This window comes from Scyliorhinus torazame, chromosome 12 (genome assembly GCF_047496885.1).
Source record: "Scyliorhinus torazame isolate Kashiwa2021f chromosome 12, sScyTor2.1, whole genome shotgun sequence".
NCBI lineage: Eukaryota > Metazoa > Chordata > Chondrichthyes > Carcharhiniformes > Scyliorhinidae > Scyliorhinus > Scyliorhinus torazame.
Window position 1 is genome coordinate 194,116,256 of NC_092718.1, and position 22,638 is coordinate 194,138,893.

The following is a 22,638-nucleotide window of genomic DNA, read 5'->3' on the forward strand; positions in this document are numbered from 1 at the left end:
CTACTTGTGACAATAAAGATTATTATTATGTATCTGCAGCCTTTGTCATTCTAGGTGGTGGAATTTGCAGGTTTGTCAGTGGAGCCTCGGTAAGTTGCTGCAGTGCATCTTGTCGTTAACACACTAAACGTTTAGTTTAAAAAAAAATAAGAACCAAAGGTCCATGGGTTTTAATCAGAACTCCACGTACAATCGGTGAAAAAAGAAACAATGAAAAATTTACATTTACATTGCACTTCTCGGGCACTCAGGAATTACTTCATAGCCAATCACTTGCTTTTTCTTCTGAAGTGTAATCAATATTGTTATTGTGCGAAAACACATCACCCAATTTATGCTCAGCGAGGTCACTCAAACAGCAACGAGGTAAACAAATCTGTTTTGGTGCTGTTGGTTGAGGGTGAATGTGAGTTATGACACCATCTGAAACACAGTTCCTCAAACAAAGCAAGCATTCTGCCTGTCCTGGACTGTCTAGGTTACATACTCATATCCTCGAGTGGGACTTGAACCTCCAACTTCTGACTCATTAGCATGCATAGAGTCAAGCTAGCACCCCATTGAAGAGACTTCCTTCACCAGATTGTGAATTGGCATGTAAACATGTATTAAATGTTTTCTCCATTCACTGAAAACATATATTGTTTACTAAAAGATTTTCTATTGTGGCACAACACAACACAAAAGGATCCAGAATTCCGGTACGTGGATTAAATAAAAGATAGCACATGAACCTGTTTTGTTCCGATAATTTCATTTCCTATTGTAATTGACTCTAAATTACTTTAATTAACAAAGAGCACATTATTTTGCGCAGTTGATTTACTGCAGTAAAACATTGCTAATAATCTCAGGCATTCACAATGCAAACTAATTGCTTTAGTGAACTGCAGAACTCCCTCGCACTCTACAATACCGTTTATATGAGGTATTGTTTACAGCTTTGTCTCGGAGTGCTGAATGCATACTTCAGTCTGACAAAAAGGATTCACAACATTTTCATTTGAGCTTCATATGTCCTCTAGTTTGTGTGATGTCCTGCTTTGCCGCTACCAGTTCACATTAGTAATTGTGGTATCTTGAAAGAATAGTGACCACCATGGTAGATTAGCAAATAAATGGTTTATTAAGGAAAATAGCTATTTACAAGAACGAGATAATGTCTACGGTACTCCACGACTCCAAAGTCCGAACAGTAAAACTTGTGCTAAGCCCCAGGATTCGTGCGCTCTGGCCCGATGGGTCACATGACCCTCCGGGAACTCCCTTAAAGGGATACGCTACCACATCACTCCTCCTTTAAGTCCCTGATTAACACAGTACAACAACAATGGATTTATTTACAATATTACACATCAAATGGATCTCAGCACGGTCTGGTATAAGGTAACTCGATCTGGGGACCTCCTGATCCTTTGCGAGCCTCATAATTCACTAGGGGCTGCTCCCGCAGTAGAGATAACTTAGGTTTGAACCTCAATGGGTTGAGTCTCGACCTGCGAAGGTGTGTCCGTGCAGATAATTTTCCTAGTTCCCCTGGAACATTACTGGGATCTTCCTTGGGGTAGCTCGCTGCAACATTACTTCCATCCACAGCAATATAATTGACAGGCATACAAGGGGCAGGCTGCCCCACTGTTTGGTGTGCAATTCTCTCCTTCTCAAATGGTCCCAGGTGTTTATTCACCCTTTTTCCTTGGACATCTGTTTCATACGACACTGGGTCTGTTCTGGTCATGACCATTCCAGGGGTTCGATTTGGACCAACACCGCCGTTTTCTACACATACAAAGACGTCCTCCTGAAATGCTCTCTCAGGTTTTCTCGCGTTGTGACCTTTCTTGTGTGCATTCTGTTTTATCTCCTCCCTCCCCGCCAAATTCGGAAATATCAGATCCAATCGTGTTCAAACGCATCTGCCCATTAGTAACTCAGAGGGTACAACAGCTCTGCTGAGATGAGGTGTTGTTCTATAGGTGAGCAGGAAACAGGCCTGTCTGCTTTGTAGGGAGGCCGATGACCTTTTTCTTCACGTTCTTCAGGACGGCTTTAAAAGTTTGGACAGCCCTCCCAGCCAGTCCATTTGAAGCAGCGTGGTAGGGAGCAGTTCAAATCTGTTGAACAATGTTGATTCTCTTGAAATTCTGGAACTCTTAATGAGTAAAAACAGTCCCATTACCTGAGGCCAGCACCTTGGGCAACCCGTGGGCGGCGAATGTCTGTCGCAATTTTTCCACCGTTGCTGATGAGGTCAGTTAACTTTGTTTTGTGTACGTCCAACCACTTGGAGTGAGTATCTATGATGAGCAAGAACATGGAGCCCATGAATGGGTCGGCAAAATCGACGTGTAGTTGCACCCATGCTTAACTTGGCCACTCCCAAGGGTGCATTAAGGTCGCAGATGGCAAGTTATGCCCTGCATTGGTCACGGTGTTTGACCAGGTTCTCTGTCGCTATCCATTGCAGGTCACCACACATAACTGGGTGCACGCATTCTCATCATTGTCCTCCCAGCATGGGCACAGTGTAACTCTTGCAATAATAGTTGTCTAGTGGGAACGACCATCTTGCTCCCCATAATGAAATGACATCTTCATAACTTAACTTGTCTTTTTTTATCAGAAAGAGTTGTAACTGCTCAGACCTTTTGTCACGATGCCAGCTGTGGTGGACCATGTGTTTGACTCGAGATAATATGGAGTCTTTTTGGGTCCAAAGCTTGACCTGTGCAGCCAATACTGACAACGTATCAAGAAAGTTTAAAGGAAGAACGATTTTCTGCAGTAGTGGTGGAGGCGATATACTTTCAGGTAGGGGAAGGTGGCTTAGAACGTCCTGATTTGAAATGTATGCGCCCAGCCTATCTTGAAATGTAACGAAAGAGAAAATGCTGGAAAATCTCAGCAAGTCTGGCAGCATCTGTAGGGAGAGAAAAGAGCTAACGTTTCGAGTCCGATGACTCTTTGTCATCGGACTCGAAACAAAGAACAAATAACAAAGAACAAAGAAAAATACAGCACAAGAACAGGCCCTTCAGCCCTCCAAGCCTGTGCCGACCATGCTGCCCGACTAAACTAAAATCTTCTACACTTCCTGGGTCCGTCTCCCTCTATTCCCATCCTATTCATGTAAAAATGTTAGCTCTTTTCTCTCCCTACAGATGCTGCCAGACTTGCTGAGATTTTCCAGCATTTTCTCTTTCGTTTCAGATTCCAGCATCCGCAGTAATTTGCTTTTATCTTGAAATGTATACTCAGAGGCTGCCAACAAGAGAGCCCAGCGTTGGACCCCAGCTGAAGCTATGCGGGGAATGGTCTTATCCTCCCTAATTAAGCCCAACAGGGGTTTGTGATCGGGAACTACTATGAAATGTCGTCCATAGACGTAATGATGGAACCTTTTTACTCCAAAGATTAGGCTTGTCCCTCTTTTCGGTTTGCGAGTAAACTTGCTCAGCATCGGTCGGAGTCCACGAGTATTGGCCTTTCTGCACCTTCTTCCATTTTGTGTGCTAATACCGCTCTGATTCCATAAGGAGATGCGTCGTAGGTAAGAATGATCTCTTTTGGGGGTCAACATTGTAGAAAGATTAGAAATAAATCTGCTATAATAATTCAACATTCCAAAAATGATTTAAATTCGGACATATTTTTGGGGGCTGGTGCTTCCTTAATTGTTTTTAGCTTCTCCTCCAATGGGTGCAGCCCTTGCATGTTTACCCAGAATCCCAAGTGCGTCACTTCATGAGCTTGGAATGTACATTGTTCTTTTTTCAACCTTAGTCTGGCCTTCTTAAATTTTTTAAAACTTCTTTGAGATGTTCTAGGTGCACCTTTTCGGACACTTCTATTATCAGTACATTGGCTAGATAGACAAACACCTTGGGTAGGTCCTGCAGTAAGCTTTCCATCATGCGCTGGAAAATTGCACATGGTAGCCGGGTATTCTGATATAGGCCTTTGTTGGCATTTGCAACAACAAATTGTTCAGAAGCCTCGTCTAATTCCAATTGTTAATATGCATGGCTCATATCACGTTTAGTGTAAATTAAACCTCCTGCTCACCTCGTATTTAAATCTTCAATTCTTGGTATTGGGTATCAGTCCAATTTTGCCACATGATTCATGGTTATAATAATAATAATCTTTTTATTGTCACAAGTAGGCTTACATTATTCACCAAAGAGAAGGAATTGGTAGATGTTGAGTCTGGAGAAGGGGGTGTAGATAGCCTGGGTCACATTGTGATCCAAAAAGACGAGGTGTTGGGTGTCTTAAAAAATATTAAGGTAGATAAGTCCCCAGGGCCTGATGGGATCTACCCCAGAATACTGAAGGAGGCTGGAGAGGAAATTGCTGAGGCCTTGACAGAAATCTTTGGATCCTCGCTGTCTTCAGGGGATGTCCCGGAGGACTGGAGAATAGCCAATGTTGTTCCTCTGTTTAAGAAGGGTAGCAAGGATAATCCCGGGAACTACAGGCCGGTGAGCCTTACTTCAGTGGTAGGGAAATTACTGGAGAGAATTCTTCGAGACAGGATCTACTCCCATTTGGAAGCAAATGGACGTATTAGTGAGAGGCAGCACGGTTTTGTGAAGGGGAGGTCGTGTCTCACTAACTTGATAGAGTTTTTCGAGGAGGTCACTAAGATGATTGATGCAGGTAGGGCAGTAGATGTTGTCTATATGGACTTCAGTAAGGCCTTTGACAAGGTCCCTCATGGTAGACTAGTACAAAAGGTGAAGTCACACGGGATCAGGGGTGAGCTGGCAAGGTGGATACAGAACTGGCTAGGCCATAGAAGGCAGAGAGTAGCAATGGAGGGATGCTTTTCTAATTGGAGGGCTGTGACCAGTGGTGTTCCACAGGGATCAGTGCTGGGACCTTTGCTCTTTGTAGTATATATAAATGATTTGGAGGAAAATGTAACTGGTCTGATTAGTAAGTTTGCAGACGACACAAAGGTTGGTGGAATTGCGGATAGCGATGAGGACTGTCGGAGGATACAGCAGGATTTAGATTGTCTGGAGACTTGGGCGGAGAGATGGCAGATGGAGTTTAATCCGGACAAATGTGAGGTAATGCATTTTGGAAGGTCTAATGCAGGTAGGGAATATACAGTGAATGGTAGAACCCTCAAGAGTATTGAAAGTCAAAGAGATCTAGGAGTACAGGTCCACAGGTCATTGAAAGGGGCAACACAGGTGGAGAAGGTAGTCAAGAAGGCATACGGCATGCTTGCCTTCATTGGCCGGGGCATTGAGTATAAGAATTTGCAAGTCATGTTGCAGCTGTATAGAACCTTAGTTAGGCCACACTTGGAGTATAGTGTTCAATTCTGGTCGCCACACTATCAGAAGGATGTGGAGGCTTTAGAGAGGGTGCAGAAGAGATTTACCAGGATGTTGCCAGGTATGGAGGGCATTAGCTATGAGGAGCGGTTGAATAAACTCGGTTTGTTCTCACTGGAACGAAGGAGGTTGAGGGGAGACCTGATAGAGGTATACAAAATTATGAGGGGCATAGACAGAGTGGATAGTCAGAGGCTTTTCCCCAGGGTAGAGGGGTCAATTACTAGGGGGCATAGGTTTAAGGTGAGAGGGGCAAGGTTTAGAGTAGATGTACGAGGCAAGTTTTTTACGCAGAGGGTAGTGGATGCCTGGAACTCGCTACCGGAGGAGGTAGTGGAAGCAGGGACGATAGGGACATTTAAGGGGCATCTTGACAAATATATGAATAGGATGGGAATAGAAGGATACGGACCCAGGAAGTGTAGAAGATTGTAGTTTAGTCGGGCAGCATGGTCGGCACGGGCTTGGAGGGCCGAAGGGCCTGTTCCTGTGCTGTACATTTCTTTGTTCTTTGTTCTTTGTACATTAACACTGCAATGAAGTTACTGTGAAAAGCCCCTAGTCGCCACATTCCGGCGCCTGTTCGGGTACACGGAGGGAGAATTCAGAATTCTCAGCTGGTCCAGGAATTGAACCCGCGCTGCTGGCCTTGTTCTGCATAACAAACCACTGTCTAGCCCACTGAGCTGAACGAACCATCTTTTAGTCCCCACATATTCTACTGGTTCTTTCTGACTTACCACTGGCACGATTCTACTGGTTCTTTCTGACTTACCACTGGCACGATTGGAGTTGCCCACCGCAAAAAGTGTGCAGACTTGATGATGCCTAATTCTTGTAGCTGCTTGAGTTTAGACTCAATCTTCTTATGTAAGGGATAGGGGATGGGGCAGGCTCTGTAAAACTTGGATGTGGCCTCAGGATCCACGTATATCTTTGCTTTCAGGCCCTGTATCTTGCCTAACCCATCTTGGAAATTCCTCCTGGAATTTTTAAGACATCATAAATGTCTCATTGATTAATTTTACAGATTTCTAGCCAATTGAGCCAAACTTGGCAAAGCCAATCTCGGCTAAACAGACTTTCCCCCCCACCTCCACTACTATTAGAGGCAGTTTGGCTGATTGGTGCTGGTAGCTTAGGGGCATCATTGTCCCCAGGAGCCTTAATACTTCCACAGCAAACGTGGCTAGTCAGGCCATTGTATTCTTAACTTCAGGGTCTGGGGCTTCACTCCACCTTGTAAATAATGATACATTTGCTCAGCTGCAACTGGTGTCCACCTCCATTCTGAGTGGCTGACAGTTTACCATCAACACAATTGTAACTGGGGTCGTCTTGCCTACCTTAATGTTGTTGAAACTATACTTCAGACCGTTTACAGGGTTATTCTTAATCCTGTGTACTGAACTCAGAGCTTTTATTTTGGCCCCTGGAGGCTTTGCCTAGCCTTGCACCTCCTCCTAATGTACCATCTCCTATTACAGGCATAACAAATCGCTTCTCTAAATATACATCTCTACTGGGCGTTATCTCTCCCACATTGGTAGCATTCTTCATAGTTCCTAGTCAATGGACAACATTCCCTAGATCTCTGCACTCCTTTTTGTGGTGAGCCTCTCTGCTCATTACTTCCTGTGCCTTCATTGCTGGTGCCATGATTGCCAGTAGCCTCTCTCCAAACTTGGTGGACCTTGCCTGCTTGCAAGATCGGCAGTGCAATCACCCCCCTTGTGGCACTTTCCATAGCCTGGTGACCTCTAATGCCTTCTTTAAATTATTCTCTCCCTTTGCTAATAATTTATTTTGTTGTCCGTGTCATTGACACCACAGACTAGCCTGTCTCTCAGCATGTTGTTGAGTGCAGTCCCGAACTTGCAATGGTCAGCTGTTTTTATAGGCACGTCACAAAAGCCACTATCGTCTCCCCTGCAGCATGATCGGCGCAGACTTGGAGGACCGAAGGGACTGTTCCTCTGCTATTCTTTTTGTTGTTCTTTGTTTGGGCCCCGCAGGCTGTTCGTAGGATTACCCATTGTTCCCCCCCCCCTCAATTCATTGCCGTTAAAGAATGTAGAATCCACTGCTCTATGTTAGGACTGAATGGCTCATGTTTCCCCAAATCAGGGCATTTTGTCATTCACACACTGCTGAATGGGTTTGCTTCAAACGAACAGTTTCCACACAAGCTCTGCTCTCCCAATTTCTCTAGTAGCAGGAAGGCACTCCGATTGAAGTATCGTGAAAGACTGGCAACCAACAAGTAGATTAACAAATAAACGATTTATTAAGGCAAGTAACTATTTACAGAAAGTGAGATAGAGGCTCCCATTCTTTACAACTTCGAACTCCTAACAGTAAAAGCTGCGCCCAGACCCAGGATTCACGTGCTCTGGCCCGATTGGCCCGACGGGTCACATGACCCCCTGAGAACTCACCCCCTTAAAGGGGCATGTTACCACAGAAGTAATGCCGACAACGCCAGGCAAGCAAGACTGTTCAGTGTCACCAGTGTGTTAATTTATAGGAAGTGTGAATTGGGCTTTGGAATTTCACAGCACATAATTATTATCAGACGATTACTTCTACATTTGCCTCAATGATCTCAACTTTACAGGTAAGGAAGTTGTGTGCTAGACAGGTTGCAGAGCATAAACAACGCAGCAGCACATATAGATCAAATGTATTGAAAAGGCAAAATAGCTGGAGGAGGACTATAAATGAGCTCAGAGCACCTTTGTCAACGTAGTCTAATATATAGCCAGAGCTCTTCGAGACAGAATTCACGTTACTAACATCCGTTAGGAATGCCTGAACATATAATTTTCTCTTTATGTTTTAAAACCAGAGAGGAGCTGCCCCATTTATTTTATTTGATTAATTTATGACTACATAGGGGCAGCACGGTAGCACAAGTGGATAGCACTGTGGCTTCACAGTGCTAGGGTCACAGGTTCGATTCCCCGCTGGGTCACTGTCTGTGTGGAGTCTGCATGTTCTCCCCGTGTCGGCGTGGGTTTCCTCCGGGTGCTCTGGTTTCCTCCCACAGTCCAAAGACGTGCAGGTTAGGTGGATCAGCCATGATAAATTGCCCATAGTGACCAAAAAAGGTTAGATGGGGTTATTGTGTTGCGGGGATAGGGTGGAAGTGAGGGTTTAAGTGGGTCGGTGCAGACTCAATGGGCCGAATGGCCTCCTTCTGCACTGTATGTTCTATGTTCTCTTTACATGAACCAGCTGGCTCCCTTTGTGAAACTCAAAGAGAGGAGGCTTCCAACTTTTGTTGCTGGAGGTGCTGCCAAGGGTTTTCAGCTCTGACATTAAGGTTCTTTCTAAATGTTGATAGCTCCTCGGATGTGCTGTGATGATCTCAGTGTTGATAAAAAATAAATTTAGAGTACCCAATTCATTTTTTCCAATTAAAGGGCAATTTAGTGTGGCCAATCTACCTACCCTGCACATCTTTGGGTTGTGGGGGCGAAACCCATGCAAACACGTGGAGAATGTGCAAACTCCACACGGACAGTGACCCAGAGACGGGACACAATCTGGGACCTCGGTGCCGTGAGGCAGCAGTGCTAACCATTGTGCCACCATGCCGTCCCCCCCGTACATGTACATTTATGAAATATTTGTACCCAATTTGATCACAATTCTGCTACACTTCTGCAGTTTTTACTTAATTTTAATTCCACCAAGTAATTTTAGCAAGGGAAGAATAAATTCAAGGAAAACCTAGTTTTAAAGGCATTTGTTTTCATCCCTGCGTATCAGACAATTTGAACAAAGTCCTGAAAATAAGTGGGCCCAAAATGTCCCATTTTAATGGAACACAAGAAGGTGCCCTTATTTCTTCTGCAATTAATATTCACAAATGAAATTGTAGGAATTCATGGCTTTGAATTTAGCAATGTGCCACTAATTCAGGAGAAAATTAAGAGAGAAATGTAACACCAAACTGGCATGCTTGTGCACAAAAATCAAGGTTGATTTTCCAGTGTAGTACTGATGGAGTGCTGCATTGTCCTTCGGATGAGAACAAGGGAAGAGTTGCTTTAGGTGTCTGAAAGCACTTTACAGCTAATGAAGTACTTTTTGAAGGGCAGTCACTTTTGGAAAGAAGGAAATGCTCACCTCTGAGTTACAGGTTTCTGGCTCCAAATCATACTCCTGGGCTGGAGTACAAAGGTCAGGGTGAATACTCCAGTGCAGTAGGGGCCGCGACACTCTTGCAAATGCCATTGTTTGGATGAGCTGTAAAGCCATTGGAGCAGCAAGTACAAATGGGACCAGGAGAGAATTGAATGCATTTTTGTAAATAGAAGGGATTGAGGGATGTGGTATATAAGGGTGGTGTTGACCTATGAAAAAGGGACAAACTTTCAGTCTTTAAATTGATGCAAACAAGATCTTTCCACTTTCTCTCACTGTAACAACCCATAAGGGACCTATGGGTGGAATTGATTAGTTTTCCCGTGGTCCCCATGGCTGATCTAACAATCACTAAGTCCACTTTCCAGTCTTATCTCTTATTCCCCAACTGATTAAAAACCTATTCATCTCAGCCTTGAAAATGTTCACGGATTCGGCCTTCATAGCTTCCTGCGACAGAGAATTTCAAACATTCGCCTCTCTTCGAAAAAAGAAATTCTTCCTCAAATCCGTCTTAAATGAGTACCCCCTTATTCTGTGACCGTGCCCTCTGGTCCCACACTTGAGTGGAAACATTCTCCCAACATTTCCCCTCTCTAACTCCCTAAGAATCTTACCTGTTTCAATCACATAATGGCAGGAATTCTCTGGCCGTTGGGATTCATTCAATCCGCCATCAGTACATCCCTGTTCACGGGTTTGCCGGCGGTGTGGGGCGGTTTCACTGGTCAGTCTCATGGACAAGCGGCGGGAGTATAGAACCCCACCACCAGCGAATGGCTGGAGAATCGATCCCAACCTCTCATTCTGCTGAACTCCGAGGAGTATAGACCCAACCTCCTTAATCTTTCTTCATATGGCAGTCCCTCCGTACCCAGGATCATTCTAGTAAACCTCCTCTGTACTACCTCCAATGATAATGTATATTTCCTTAAATAAAGGGACCAAAACTGTACACAATATTCTAAATGTGGTCTCACTCGTACCTTGTTGCAACAACACCTCTTTAATTTTATAATCCAGCCCCCTTGAAAGAAGAACCAGCATTCCATTTGCCTTGCCTATAATATTCTGCAACTGTATGCTAGCTTTCTGGGATTCATCAACAAGAATCCCCAAGTCCCTTTGTGCTTCAGCTTTCTGCAGTCTCTCTCCATTTAAGAGAATGGGAGGGTATGCTGATAGGATTCGAAAGTTGGAAGGGCGCATGCGAAGCATAAACATCAGCTGAATAGTCTGTTACTGCTAGGGTGGCCGCTAGGTGTCCGGTTTTGTACCGGGCAGTCCGATTGTAGCCGATCTGGTCACAGCCTGTTGCCGGATGGTTGCACAACTGGTATTTTGACCCTTAGTAGACTGAGTCAGTGAAACAGGGCAGGGGCCTCTACGCTTGCCCCTTTCTCTGTCTGCAGCAGCTTTGATGTGATGCAGAAGTAGAAAACATTTCTTTTTTGTACTCTTTCCCTATCCTTTGTTGTCTCTCTAACTGTTCTGAATGTCTGAATGAGATGGATGTCACTGTGTACGCAATGAAATCACACCACCTTCCTTCCCCCATGCGTAAGGACGGTTTCTAATATCAATGGCCTCTGGCAGTGGCCATTCCAGTTACTGTACTAAGCAATTCTGTGATATATTCATATATCAAGGGTTTTGGGACACCCTGCAAGTGCCTGATTCTATATTGGTACTCAAGCTGAACATTTATCCTCCATCTCACAGCCAACAGTGTCCGTGTGGGTCCTTCTGAGCTTGATGTCCAGTCAGAGGCCTGAGGCCCTTCCGTACCAGATTCCTGCTCTCACCATCACTGCTGCAATATTCAGGAGTTGAGAATAGGATTCAGGTCAAGGTGGAAAATCCGTAAAATGCATTTGAAAGATGCCCCTTCAGTAACACCAAGAACAGATGTAGAAAGGGCAGGCAAAACAGCATCAGAGAGAGGCTACAGTAGATTGCTTTGTCACACTGGATTAAATTAGCAGGCAATATTACGCAGCGTGCTTTCAACTCAGATGAGATTGAGTTATCATAATAGACAATCATGTGAGAATAAAAAGGGCACAATAAAGGGGGTAATACTGAACAGGAGGAGGGAGAAAAATGACAGATGTTCAACTGCGGGCCTGAAGCCAGGATTTGGATCCTGAGTCCAATAGAATATATCAATTAAAAAAGTTCCCATTTCCCTTCCTGCAACCTGAACTCATGTCAACTTCAGTAAAATGGAGCGACATCGTCGCTGCTTTAAATCCAGAAAAGCCGGTGATAGGTTCAGGTCTGCGGGGAAGTCAGTGGAAACTTTTTAATGGATTATTTTGTTACTGACACGAAAGTTCAAGTTCTGAACTTTAAGTTGGCAGCTGGAAACCATTTAAAAACATTCCAATTTCTTCGCTGTAGTGAGTGAATAAATGCATTTCTGCTGAAGTGACCCAAACCAAATTGAGCCGGCAAACGCGCAGAAGTCCCTGTTGAATTAAACCCTTGAAAGCTGGGTGGATCGGGAGTTCAGTTCAATGCTTCTTTTCAACATTTCCCAGCATCCACTGTAAATTCCTGGTGCTCCGCCGAACACGATGGATGCAGATCATGATGAGGGAAGGATCGATTTGAAGACTTTCCAGGTTAGCATCATGGTCACAGAAAGAGGCCATTCAGCCCATCGTGTCTGCACCAGCCATCAAGCACCTATCTATTCTAATCACATTTTCCAGCACTTGGTCCATAGTCTTGTACGCTACGGCATTTTAAATGCGCATCTAAATGCTTCTTAAATGTTGTGAATGTTCCCATTTTTACCCCCCTTTCAGACAGTGAGTTCCAGATTCCAACCAGCCTCTGGGTGAAAAGCTTTTTGCCTCAAATCCTCAAATGTTGATTATTGTTATCATAGTCACAGAATTTATCATAGAATTTACAGTGCAGAAGGAGGCCATTCGGCCCATCGAGTCTGCACCGGCTCTTGGAAAGAGCACCCTACCCAAGGTCAACACCTCCACCCTATCCCCATAACCCAGTAACCCCACCCAACACTAAGGGCAATTTTGGACACTAAGGGCAATTTATCATGGCCAATCCACCTAACCTGCACATCTTTGGACTGTGGGAGGAAACCGGAGCACCCGGAGGAAACCCACGCACACACGGGGAGGATGTGCAGACTCCGCACAGACAATGACCCAAGCCGGAATCGAACCTGGGACCCTGGAGCTGTGAAGCAATTGCGCTATCCACAAGGCCACCGTGCTGCCCTCAACTATTGATCCCTCTGCTAAGGGAAATGTTCCTTCAATGTCCCTCATAATTTTGTACACCTCAATCAGGTCGCCCCCTCAGCCTTCTATACTCTAAGGAAAACACCCCCAGCCTAATCAGCCTCTCTTCATAGCTGAAATGTTCCAGCCCAGGCAACATCCTGGTGAATCTCCTTTGCATCCTTTCTAATGCAATCACATCCTTCCTATAGTGTGGCGATCAGAACTGCACACAGTACTTTAGCTGTGGCCTAATGAGTGTTTTATACAGCGCCATCATAACCTCCCTGCTCTTATATTCTATGCCTCAGCTAATAAAAGCAAGTATCCCATCTGCCTTCTAACCACCTTATTCACTTGTCCTGCTGCCTTCAGGAATCTTTAGCCATGCATCACAAGTTCCCTCTGGTCTTCCGTAATTCCTAGCGTCCTACCATTCATTATGTATGCCCTTGCATCAATTGTCCTCCCAAAATGCATCACTTTTCAGGGTTAAATTCCATTTGCCACTGTGCTGCCCATCTGGCCAGCCCATCCATATCGTCCTGTAGTCTAAGGCTTTCCTCCCCATCAACACCCCAAGGCAAAACACAGCTTCTAAAAACAAATATGGGGGCTATGGGTAATTGGAGGTGTTGTTGGGGGGATGGGGGGGGGGGGGGGGGGGAGCGGGGGCTGCGGTGTGGTAAGATCGAAATTCAGAGACCTGGAGGGATCAAATGTCTGGGCAAAATTGGAAGCCTTGTGGGGAAGCTTGTTTTGTGGGCTGTTCCCAGTCATGGAGATTCCTCAAGAATGCATCTAGATGCCGGAAATAGGTGTAAATGCACTTAACTCTGTTTCCTGAATCTACTATATGCTCGCCTCGATGGTGCTGCTGCGTTTCCTGACACTTGGAAATTATGGCTAACAGCAGTTAATGAGGGCTTGTAGCCGGCACGGGGCTGTTTAGCACACTGGGCTAAATTGCTGGCTTTTAAAGCAGACCAAGGCAGGCCAGCAGCACGGTTCAATTCCCGTACCAGCCTCCCCGAACAGGTGCCGGAATGTGGCGACTAGGGGCTTTTCACAGTAACTTCATTTGAAGCCTACTTGTGACAATAAGCGATTTTCATTTCATTCATTCATTATCATTCCGAAAGTATCAAGCCACCTTTTGAAGAAGGTTGACTCCCTGTTCCAGCTACCAGCCCCAGTTACAGCCAGAATTTTGTTTTACTCATTCAGGCATGTGGGTGTCACTGGCTGGGTCAGCATTTATTGCCCATCCCTAATTGCCCGTGAACTGAGTGTATTTAAGAGGGCATTTTAAGAGTCAGCCACATTGCTGTGGGTCTGGAGTCACATGTAGACCAGACAAGGATAGCAGATTACCTTCTCTAATGGATATTAGTACACCAGATGGGTTTTTGCAACAATGGACAATGGTTTCATGGTCATCCTTAGACTTTTAATTCCAGATTTTAATTGAATTCAAATTTTCGTCATGGCTTAGGAAACAGAGTTTTTCAATTTTATTCCCCATTCAAAGAAACCCACCCATTAGACTGGGTTAAAACTCCCTCCTGTGAGTTCGATTTTATTCTACTCAAAGGTGGAGTTGCTAATTACTGCTGGCCTCCATATGTGTAGTTAAACTTGGAAATCTGGAGATTACTGTCAGGGATACCCTGCTCTTCCAGTCTTTACCAATCGAATCGGCATCAAAATCAATGTTAGCTAATTGTTCCCTACTGTCATCTAAAAATGGCGGGAAAAAATGTATTCACACACGCGTATGAGTTTTTTAACTGCATAGTAAGTGATAACTATTTCAGAACAACTGCTCTGGCCCTGACAAATGAATTTAACAATTGTGGAGTCTTATTCCTTCAGACAAATTTAAGTTGCAGAGTTTAAAAAAATAATGTTTCTTTTTAATTTTCTTGTTGCTCCTTTGCATATTTCGCTTATGTATATCCAAAGCATTATTTTGCCTCCTGTAAAATCATTTAAATATACCTTTTATCTCCTGTTTGTTACTTCCTGTTTTACTGTCTGCATTCCTCTCTGAGGATTCTTCGATCTGATTAGTTGACTAGTTCCCTGCCTCTTGTCCTGCTCACAGGGTCGCCTAAAGAAGGTGCTAAATTCAAACAGGAGCCAGATGAGAGAAGCCCCTGACAAACCCATTAAATGTCTGCAGGGCACCTGCACGTGCGGTGAATGGCAAGAGCCCCTTCACCACGTAAAATCATGGGCTAAACTTCTGTTCAATAAAATCACAAGACTTATTGCTCTTTTTTAATAAACATACATTTGTAATATAAAAATTCAATCAATCTCTCATGTTCTGAATAGTTACCTTCGTATCTTAAAGCCAATCCAGTAGATGTACCAGAGCTGTCAGTGGTCAATTCAATGAAGAAATGTTGGGACTCACTGACAATGCCTTCAATGGGCAGGTATTCAACTTCATAGGAGTCATAAACTGGAGGAGCATCAATACTGTTCCCATTCCGAATTATAAGCCTGGCAAACAAAAGATAAATTCTAGTGCTTATTTGAAAAGTTATGTTGAATTGCAATTCACATTGTTGGCAAAGAAACTGGAACAGGGACAGAAACAGACATATACAGCTCTGCGAATCTGCTCTTTCATTCAATCCAATCATGGTTGATCTTCTCTCTCAACACCTTCCCATCTGCTCCCTATTCCCTTGATTCCATAATTGACCAAACATCTGTCTATCCAAGCCATAAATATGTTCAGGAGTGGAGCATCCAAAACCTGGAGATGGAGAATTCCAAAACTACTCAAACCTTCACACGAAGAAAAGTGTCCTCATCTTCGTCTTAAATGATCAACCCAGAGATTATTCCCCCATATTCTAGATTCCTCAGCCAGGAAAATAACCTCTTAGTGTCCAACCTGTCAAGTCCCTTAAAAATCTTGAATGTTTCAATAAGATCACCTCTCATTCTTCTAAACCTCAGACAAAATAGGCCCAATTTTCTCAGCGTCTCTTCATAGGCCAACTCTCTAATCCTGGGAAACAACTGAATGGACCTTTGTTGTACCACTCCCAAGGCAAGTATATCCTTCTTTAGATACGGAGACCAAAACTGCTACACTAGTCCATGTATCATCTCACCAAAGCCCTGTACAATTATAGCAAGACTCCCTTATTCTTGTATTCCAATCACTTTGCAATAAAGGCCAAAATGCCATTTGCCTTCCTAACTCCTTGCTGTAACTGCAGGCTAACCTTCCATATTCCCTGAATGAATCCCCTCAAATCCCTCCGAGTATCAACATTACAAGTTTCATGCCTTTTAAAAAATATTCTGCTTTTCTATTTTTATTGCCAAAGTGATTAACCTCACACTTTCCCCTATTATACCCCCTCTGCCACCTTGCTGCCCACTCAATTAACCTGTCAATATCTCTTTGCAGCCTCTTGGGTCATCCTCCCAGCTGACACTCCCACTTAGATTTCTATCATCAGCAAGTTCAGATACATTACTCACGGTCTCTTCATCTAAGCCATTAACCTAGATTATAAATAACTGAGGTCTCAGCACTGATCCTAGCGGCACTCCATTAGTTACAGCCTGCCAATCTGAAAATGCCCCATTTATTCTTACTCTCTGCTTCCCGCCAATTGACGAATCCCCTATCCATGTTAATATATTAACCCCAATTTCATCAGCTCTTATCTTTCAAAATAACCTTTTGTATGGCAATTTGTTGAATGCCTTATTGAACAACTGAGCTGAGCTTTTTCATGCTGTATAAATTTATATTCTTCAATGCAAATAAGGGGCAATACAAATTATTTTACACAAGTAATTCGATTAGGTTCTCTTCAAAACTTTGCAGCTGAAGGAATATCCACTGTCATTCATTTTGGAGGCCTGTACTTACTCAAAACCATTCATATAGTCAGCCTATCCAGGTCTAATTTCTGTACCACAAGGTATATTTTAAACTCAGGCTTCAGACCACACTTACACATACTTAGCTATTAAAAAGCATTGTTTGCCACATCTAGAAATACTCAACACCCTATCTGTCCGTTCACTTACTGAAAGCTGCTGCAGTCATGAGGTTAGATTCCATTTGTGCTGAATGGGCAGCAAGTTCAACCCACGGATGTGTGAGGATAGCCAAGTTCACAACACCAAGTCTATGCTGCTGGCGGGCAAGAACAAAATAAGGAGCTACGTTTACTGCAGACATTACCTGTCATCATCCTCAGCAAAAGCAACTTTTTCAAAGTGGAGGTGCAACTTCTGTCCTTCAGGAGCTTCAATCAACCAGTAGCAGGTCAGGTTGTTGCTATAGTTGCCCGGAAAGTTTGGCGATGTGATGCGGCCAACGGTTGCATTTCTGATCAGCCCCCCGCAGGTAGCTGTAAGAGAAAAGTGGCAGCTTTATTCAGTGCCTACTCCTCGGCTGTGAGAAGTGCAACATGCAACAACATCTAAACAATCCCTCCTTGCCTCTTTGCTCCGTTTAGAACGGAATATTAATATAAGCTTTGAAGGCTTGTGGTAGAGTGTTGAAGTGCAGATAAAAAATAACTTTGCACCTTCAAACTTTCTCCGCAAGCAATTGTATTATTTTGCTACTTTTTGACAAGGTCTACTATTTGCGAAAGCTATTACGTAAAGTTAAGTTCCAAGACAATGCCAGCATTATCAACTGTATATACATACATGTACATATATACATACATTCACTCACATGCACACACGTTACATATATATCTCTGACAAATATTGGGCAATGTAAGCACTGTTGCAGTATTGAACAGCTCTCTGCAGAAATGGGTGTGATACCGGAATTCAGGTTTAGTGCGTTATGTGCTCGATGATTCTGCGTGGCCTCATGAAATATTTGTGAGATTGCAAATGCCAAAGGGCCACATTAATGTAATAAACAATTCGGCTGCAGTAATTCACATTTTAACCCAGGGACAGGACAGAATATTTCAGCACTAAAAAGGTGCCAGTCCTCCATTCCAGCAGCCCTAGCACTGCGTTGTGTAATCTCATTGCACGCTGAGATGACAGACGTGTCTTTGCCTGCCTTGCAAAAAGAACATTCAGAGATCGTAACTCAACAACAAAATGCACTCCTAATCTTAGGGAATGAAGAGATAAGTGATGTGTTGGGTGCTCTGGATCCGTGGAACACATACAGGCCACCAACACTTAAAATAGTGCAACACTATTTTATTAAGTTAGAAACTGTTGAACATACTTTCACTGTGGGTTAACACGATGTTAGATTAAACTAAAGACCTATGCCTGTCCTAACCAGTCTATGCACTCAGCACATGGTGAAGATCTGTGCTGTAAGCTGTAAGCTCTGTCCTTCTAGGAGGCTGCATCCCGAATGAGCGGGAACTCTGACGGGGGAACCCCTGTCTTTATAGTGAGTGTGCTCTAACTGGTGATTGGCTGCGGTGTTGTGTGTGTTGATTGGTCTTGCTGTGTGTCCATCAGTGTGTGTGTGTCTGCACCATGATATACTGGTGTATATTATGACAATAAGGATGTAAAATACATGTGAAACACTTTTGGAATATTGGATTTCAGCATTCTGCTGGTTAGCCGTATTATGTGTTCTGAAAATTATCATTCAAATTTGAAACAGTGATTTAAATTTATTTCCAATGAAGTGGAGTATTACAGTAGACTAAAAACAAATGGTGCACAGTGGATATTACTGAGCACAAAGCAGTGGATAAAAATGAAAGGAAACATGGTATAACAGCTCTTATTGAGCTTCTTCCACATGCCTTACTGAACTTTACCATTATGGAAAGCGCACACAGGCCATTTAATCTGGTTATAAGGTTATTTGCAAAACTTATCCCAATCCCTTCTCAAAAATAAATCCCCCTTAACATAGTATTTTTATGATCGAAGTATGGACCATTAACATTTAAAGGGAACTCCAAGCATCCATTGAAAGAACTACATCACAAGGTTTCATGTTTTTAAAATATATATGTATATATTTCAAAGTGAATCAATAGATTTAGTAAAAGGTGGACTAGATCTAACACTCCTGCAGAGTTAGCACCAGTATATGCTGGTAAAATGCTATACCTCAAGGCCCTTACATCAGCAGAACCCGCCAGCAAGCTTGTTTACTTTATGGAAGAAAAGACAGTTTTCTAGCTAGGTTACAAACAAGAATTTGGGTGAAGATTTAATAATAAACCTACGTTGGCAAGATTGGAATTTTAAAACAATGTTCTGTGTACTCACTAACTGGAGAGCAGTCTGTGTCTGTGACTTGGGAGAGTGCTAATCGAATGCTCTCTTTATTAGAGCTGTATCAGAATACTCTCCCTGTGATTGCTGTGTTAGAGCTGTGACAGCTGTAACAGAGAAGGGTGCTCCTCCAGAGGTTTCTCTGGTGTATTTTTCTCCATATTTGAATCATGCATAAACTATTGTAACCTGTCTTTCGGTCCCCTGTGGTTAGTTGGGAGATGTCCACCACATCATATATTCTATGAGTCCTTCCCATTTATTTCCTTTATTCCCATTTCTTGTACTTTATTATTTGTGGTCCGTGGACCCTGAATCGGAATGGGCCTTTAAGCAGAAGAGTGCTTGCCAGGACAGTGTGTTCCTAGGCTTGTATCTTGAAGAGGAGAAACCAGACTCTTCAGTACCAAGTGAATCTTAGGAACCGGTTTTTGAGGACGTCAGCTCGATTGGCTAACTGGCAACAGGTGGGTTAACCAGGGACAGTGTTCCGCCAGACATCAGTGAGTGATTGGTTCCTTCAGGATGCTTTCTGAGAGAACCTGCCAGGCGCCTCTACCCCCTTCGAAGGAAGAGGAGCTGTGTATCTCCCTCTCTCTGCTGCCGGATCCTTGCTGAATCTGAGTCTGCAGTGAAGATCATTACAAGTTGAAGGACAAGAAAGTACTCAACTGAACGCCGAATCTTGGAAAGAAACTAACTGGAAGACATCCATCTGCGTCAAAGACCCTTCTACTGTTAGTATTAAAAGTTACTTGTGTTTAAATTTTACAAACCTGCTGACTGTAGTCAATTTAAGTCAACCAAAGCCTCAGGTATTAATATAAAATCTAATTTCACTTGTGTTGCGACTCCAATCAAGTAGGGTTGGAATCGACAGCACACAAGCTCAGGGTGTCATAGCAATACTTATATATATATAAAAAAACTGAAAGAAAGCACCATAGTGTGGTAGTCACTACTGCTGTATTATATTGTATATATGGGTATTACAGTAAGGCCTCTGTACTGCAGGTACGGGGTAGATCCCTGCCTGCTGGCTCCGCCCAGGAGGCGGAGTATAAATGTGTGCGCTCTCCGAACAGCAGCCATTTCGTAAGCTGCTGTAGGAGGCCACACATCTCTGTATAATAAAGCCTCGATTACATTCTACTCCCGTCTCGTCGTAATTGATAGTGCATCACATAGAAAATAGGAGCAGGGGTTGGCCATTCGGCCATTTGAGCCTGCTCCACCATTCATTACAATCATGGCTGATCATCCAACTTAGTAAACTGTTCCCACTTCTACCCATATCCTTTGATCCCTTTAGTCCCAAGAGCCATATTTTACACCTTCTTGAAAAGATACAGGGCGGGATTCTCGGCCCCGCCGCGTCACATTTCTGCCCCGACTGGCTGGCGGGATTCTCTGTTACGCCGGTGGGTCAATGGGGTTCCCCATTGTGGGGCAGCCCCACGCCGTCGGGAAACCCCCGGGCACAGGCATAATGGAGATTCCCGGGGCGGAGAAGCCCGGCCACAATGTTTTTGCCTCCACTGCTTCCTGTGGCAGCGAATTCCACAGGCTCACCACTCTCTGGGTGAAGAATTTCTCCTCATCTCTGTTTACCCGCATCCTTAGCTTTCAATCCCTGGTTCTGGACTTCCCTGCCATCCTTCTTGCATCTACCCTGTCTAGTCTTGTTAGAATTTTATAGGTTTATGAGATCCTGCCCCCCTCATTCTTCTAAACTCCAGTGAATATAATCCTAACTGACTCAATCTCTCCTCATAGGTCTGTCCTGCCATCCAAGGAATCAGTCTGCTAAACCTTTGTTGCACTCCCACTATTGCAAGAACATCCTTCCTCAGATAAGGAGACCAGAACCCACCACAATATTCCAGGTGTGGTCTCACCAAGGCCCTGTATAATTGCAGGAAGACATCCCTGCTCCTGTACTCAAAACCTCTCGCTATGAGGGCCAACAAAACATTTGCCTTCTTTACTGCCTGCTGCATTCTTACTTTCAGTGACTGTTGTATAAGGACACCCAGGTCTTGTTTCCCAATCTCATCCCTCAATCTATAGCCATTCAGATAATAATCTTCCTTCCTGTTTTTGTTACCAAAGTTGATAACCTCACATCTATCCACATTATACTGTATCTGCCATCCATTTGCCCACTCACTCAGCTTGCCCAAATCACACAGAAGCATCTCTGCATTCGCCTTCCCAGCTTTGTGTCCTTTGCAAATTTGGAGGTATTACATTTAGTTCCCTCATCTGAATCATTAATACACATTGTGAAAAGCTGAGGTCTTAGCAATAATTTGATGCGGTACCCCACTAGTCACTGCCTGCCATGTGGAAAAAGACCCATTTATTCCTACTCTTTGTTTCCTGTCTGCCAACCAGTTTTCTATCCATTTCAATATATTATCCCCAACACCATGCACTGTGCCTAAGTGGGGCTGGTTTAGCACAGTGGGCTAAATTGCTAGCTTGTAATGCAGAACAAGGCCAGCAGTACGGGTTCAATTCCCGTACCAGCCTCCCCGAACAGGCGCTGGAATGTGGCGACTTGGGGCTTTTCACAGTAACCTAATTGAAGCCTACTTGTGACAATAAGCGATTATTATTATTATTATTATTATTAATTGTACATGCTAATCTCTTATGTGGGACTTTGTCGAACGCCTTCTGAAAGTCTAAAGGACCAGATCCACTGGCTCACCCTCGACAACTCTACGAGTTACATCCTTAAATAATTCCAGTAGATTTGTCAAGAATGATTTCCCTTTCGTACATCCATGCTGATTCTGTCTGATCCTGCCACTGTTTTCCAAATGCTCTGCTTTTGAATCTTTTAGAATGGACTCTAGCATTGTCCTCACTACCGACATCATGGTGACTGATTTATAATTCCCCGTTTTCTCTCTAACTCCATTTTAAAATAGTGAGGTTACATTAAATACCCTCCAAACCGTCAGAACCATTCTCGAGTCTATAGAAACTTGAAAGATGACCACCAAATCCATAATTTCTAGGGTCTCTTCCTTAAGTGCTACTAAGTTAACATTATAATTTATAATGAATCCTGTTTTACTTTTACCCCCATCGCCTCCCCCCACCCATCACAGTTCCCTTATCTTACAAAACATTGAAGGTCCAGTCACTTCTTCAGGTACTAACCCAAAGGTATGCCACAGCATATCGGAATTCACTTTGATCTCTACTAGTGTTCCAAATACTCTTCCAGGTACACAATTTCATGGGGATCCTTCCATTGGCATTTGACTAAATAACCCCAAATGTTCCTTAAGACCTCATTACTGCGGACTGCTTAGATCCAACCTGGGCCTCACTGCCTTCTCCAACTTAAATTCTTGTTTTCACTATGAGTTTTCTGTAGATCTCTTCCTCTAGCTCCAATCTAGACAAATCTTCCAGCCTCCTTTTCCTTACCAATTCAAAGTGAGCTTCAACCTACACAAAACAAAATCTGCAACTGCCTTCTATAAGAAACACCTAGATAAAAGAAACAAAATAACCTTGTAACCCCACAAAGCCCAGCACCTTGACTATATGGCATGCTTTGGGATGTTTCAAAACAGAAATGACAACGA

General features: G+C 43.6%; 1 protein-coding gene across 4 annotated transcripts in view; it reads right to left on the minus strand.

The window, feature by feature from the left end:
• Window positions 1-22,638, minus strand: part of sez6b (seizure related 6 homolog b) — a 1,259,716-nt gene that overhangs the window by 224,024 nt on the left and 1,013,054 nt on the right. For all 4 annotated transcript variants that reach the window (XM_072469583.1, XM_072469584.1, XM_072469582.1 and 1 more), the window contains exons 6-7: window positions 16,986-17,154; window positions 15,105-15,271 (exon numbers count right to left, since the gene is read on the minus strand). In XM_072469583.1, coding sequence (XP_072325684.1) covers window positions 15,105-15,271; window positions 16,986-17,154 — 336 coding nt within the window. The remainder of the gene's footprint in view (window positions 1-15,104; window positions 15,272-16,985; window positions 17,155-22,638) is intronic.